The sequence below is a fragment of the Pavona decussata genome, unplaced genomic scaffold (assembly GCF_977016875.1).
Source record: "Pavona decussata unplaced genomic scaffold, jaPavDecu1.1 SCAFFOLD_61, whole genome shotgun sequence".
In the NCBI taxonomy this organism is placed as follows: domain Eukaryota; kingdom Metazoa; phylum Cnidaria; class Anthozoa; order Scleractinia; family Agariciidae; genus Pavona; species Pavona decussata.
In genome coordinates this window covers 4,657,842-4,661,921 of record NW_028145482.1, presented here as the reverse complement: position 1 = coordinate 4,661,921, position 4,080 = coordinate 4,657,842, and the positions used below count along the sequence as shown (strand labels likewise).

The following is a 4,080-nucleotide window of genomic DNA, read 5'->3' as shown; positions in this document are numbered from 1 at the left end:
GTCATTGGGTCCACTCTCGTCGGGAGCTGATCAATTTCTTTGTCCCATGTTCACACTATTCAACGCTATATCTGGTTCAACTTTTTAATAATTGTTCCACATTCAGTGAAGTAAATAGAGAATTGAATTCCACTGAAGGAGACCGAAAATGTAATTGTTGTGACTATCATGGGGAGTTCAGTCAGTTTTCGTTACCCACTGTAAAATGTTCAATGCAGTACAGTTGTTTGAGTCACCTATCTATTGTGTCAAGTCAATAGAGCCAAAGTAAGAACACTCATATAAAGGGAGTATTAAGCTGTGGGATTAAGATATCAAAAGTCAAACTAACAAAGTCAATTATCAGTCACTGACCCAAGAGACGTGTTGCGTGCAAAGTACAAACACTCCACAAAATTCACAGCAAATCTACAAACAAAACGTATCATTTTCACGTTAAGCAAGCACTTTCGCGAGGAGCGATCTAGAGCCATTTAATTTGTACGAAATTGGTTTCTTAGCCCTGAATGTAATCCGATTGCTTCAACAAACTGTTGCGTATACATGACCTGAAGGCGCTTCTTGAACAGCTTACGTCTGTTACCGTCTGGAAGAGTCTGAAAGAGTCTCACTTTGCTTAACTACGACAAGTTATTCGAAAGGACACAGCTATCGACATATTCCCGCACAAAGGATCGATCCAGCATCAAGCTAACTATGCCTGAGAAAGTAAAGCTACCTCCACTACTGTGCATGACAGTCAACAAGACACATCCTTCAAGATCCGAATACCGCTTCAGCTTCACACCAAAGGTAAAACTTGTGCAACCAAATATCAAGCTTGCCTCGAGTTTCATGTACCGGCGCCCTCCCGATTATGTGCGGGGTCAGCCTCGAGAGAGCTTTCAGCCCGGGTTCGTGCCGGCTGCGAGATCTGGCGGACTTGGAAACTACGTGTTTCTGCATAGCAACGCCTTTTACAGCATTGCCAAAGAGGGGCGGACGTATTTCACAGTGAGGCCGGACTGGGTGTCTGAGCGAGATGTTCGAAAGAACAATCCTTTTTCTTGATGGTTTCTACGTTAGCTCGCTCTTTTCTTTGTATTTGATAGCAGTGGTTTATTATTTCATTGTTAATATTTCTGACGGTGTCGGATGGTTTATAATGATGTTTTTGTTAGTCGAAAAGCGCGAACTTAATCTTTTACTTACATTTAATTTAATTGCTTATTGACGAACACACCGAAAAAACTTCAGCAAACAAATCTGTCTCAAAAACTGAACTACGACTGGTTGAGCGGCATATTTCATATGTACATGCTATTCACGATTCGTAGAATTTTTAAAGAGCTTTGAAGTGTTCATCGACTGCTCAGATTGAACTGTTCATCGAGACTGGACTGCGAAACGAATTCTTGACTTTGCACTGCTGAATGACGGAGCACTCCTGTGAATTTTGAACGCTGACTCCTTTTTCTTTCGTAAAATTCAGTCCAAATCTTAACAGCATACGACTGAGTTTTGCTGCACACAGAAACTGGCGGAAGAGCCGCACTTCTATATTGTGTTTTAGAAAACAATTCACGTAAATCTAAATTTAATCAAACAAATTGAATTTTAGAGAGGAAGGTACTAACATGTAGTTTAGACTGACTTTCGTCATACCTTGCTGAAAGCAGTATCTCTTACAGTCCGAGTGGACGAGTTAGAACTGAGGATCATATTATGCTTAATTAGTGCAACGGACAAGTTCAAGGTCGACTTCAATCATGACGTAAAGTAAGCTTTTAAGTACGGTATCGTAGAAACACGTGTGATGTGAAGCTTTACACTACGTACTGCTAGATGAAGGAGCTGCTAAAATATATACTAAAATCGTCACCATTGTTTACACTCCCCGGAGCAGAAGGCGTACGCTATCAGTGTAGCTGCCTCTTCAGTGGTGACAATAAAAATAATGAGTTGCACTTTCTTGTGACATGCAGTTCATTTTTTTAATATCTTAAAAAATCCAATTTCTGATTTAATGACATTGATGAACTTGCCGGTACATTTAGCAGTGATACGACAGAAAGATCAGAGCAGGGGGAAGTGGTTATTGTGGCTAAAACATCCACTTAACTATTGTAAAATGGCCTATAACTTGAGTGCGGTTTTCTCGAGATTTGTAAAAACAATAACGCTTCAAAACAATAGCCCTTCCCTAAATTACCTTCAAAACGGAAAGAATTGCATAACAATGGAGCCTAAAGAGTGAAATAATCGAATTGTTAGCACAGTTAATGCGATATGCAAACGATCTCCGTTGCTATAGACAACAAGTAACGCAACAAAAAATCGCTTCGCGAACTCGGGACAGCAATTGACCCTGTCCCAAAACTGTGGGATTTATCATAAACAAATCCTTCAAATCGATCTTCGGGAAGCATTCGTGGAGTGAGGAATAGGTTTCAGTGGTTAGGAAAGTAAGCTGTTCAGACGATAAGGTAGTCTGGGGACATTATTTTACACTGGCCATTTCATTGCTTTGTGGATACTGAATCCCGGGCCGGTCTCGAAGGGAAAATATTTTACAGTTTGGTCTTGGAACGGAAAGATTGTAACATGCCGGCCCAATATGGAAATGCACCGGGATTGTTGCAGGAAACTATCACTAAGATCCAATTCAAAAGCGAATACGCAACAAGTTTCACCGGCGAGCGTGTCCCACTACAGAACGTCCGAATCCCTACAGCACTCAAGACAAAGAGCGCATGGGACGAGGCACAGAAGCTGGAAACATCACGAGCGATTCAGCTGCCATTTCGCCAAAGAGGAGGATATCCTACAAGAATAAATCTTCAAGGACTGCAACCATCACCAACTGCAAGAGCAAAAAGTGCTATACAAAGACCTGGTAGTAATCTATCTCATTCAAGCCGAGGCAGTGGTCGTAGACCCGCGAGTTCGCTATCGGCGCTTTCGAAGCCCGAACGACCAAGTACCGAAGACTTGTTAAGGCGGCCCCAGAGTCTGGTGGCAAGAAGACCTCAGAGCGAGCTGTCTCGTTTTCCAAAGGACTTTCGTTATATTGATAAACAGTGCTTCTTTCACCCGGCTAACGAACCAACCAGGAGCTTCTTTGTTATAAGTCCTGACTGGGTTTCGGAACGCAAGAATTACTCTATCAGGAAAAACACTTTGTTTGGTTGAAAATGCAGGTCAAGAATTCATGATGAGACAAAACAATTCTATCGCAACATTTTTTAACGACCGGCAGAGGGCCATCACGCACTCCTGATGCCGGTACCGTAACAATGATGGAAAACTTTAATTTTCTTCATGAATATCCTTAACAAACTTAAGGCTGCACACCAAAGACGGTAAAATAATGTTATTTAACATGAATGAACAAATTACAATGCATTGCAACGAAGCTTTTATTAACGACAGAAAGAGGTATCGGGCTTACTGTTAGCGATTAAATCTGAGCTGCCTTAGTTATATACTGTTTTTCTGTAGTACTTGCCATGTACAATTTACGCGTCGCCCTAAAAAAAAGGCTTCGCATGTAGGTATATCAGGATTAACCCGAACATCTTGACTACCGAAGCCCTGAGTGGTAAATAGAGCAGCGTAAACTGAGTAAAAAACTGAACTATTATCTGAAAATCGTTGAGCTTTGGTCCGTAATGAAATCCATCATGATCGCTGCTTATATTATTGTGGGAAGTTTTGCAAGTTTTATCGCTTTCTTTTACCAGCTTGTTCAGGAATGGAATTTTATTTAAGTACTCGCTTATTACCAGTACAGCATAACGAAATATCCTTGCTGGTGAATAAAAATGCATACTGAGTTACGTGGATCGGTTGTGTCAAGATATCAGTACCTCTTTCTAGCCGGAATCACCGATAATCCGGTTCAACCAATTCAGTGCCAGGCCATCGACCTTTCCGACATTCTAACAATATCCCCAGACAGGGCATTCTGTGGTGTTACCGAGCCAAAGGGCCTTTTATTACCATTAGAAGATTAACCTGTCCTTGGTATCACTTCATGTTTGGTTGTAAGCTCGGCCGGAATGAAAATTTCCTAGATTTTGAACATTTGTCATTTATTTT

General features: G+C 41.2%; 1 protein-coding gene across 1 annotated transcript; it reads left to right on the top strand.

Moving 5' to 3' along the window:
* Positions 1–2,323: 2,323 nt before the first annotated feature.
* LOC146479242 (uncharacterized) lies at positions 2,324–3,814 on the top strand. The gene has a single exon (XM_085111176.1). It carries the CDS (start codon positions 2,584–2,586, stop codon positions 3,169–3,171), a length of 588 nt encoding a protein of 195 aa, XP_084967302.1. The 5' UTR covers positions 2,324–2,583; the 3' UTR covers positions 3,172–3,814.
* The last annotated feature ends 266 nt before the right edge of the window (positions 3,815–4,080 follow it).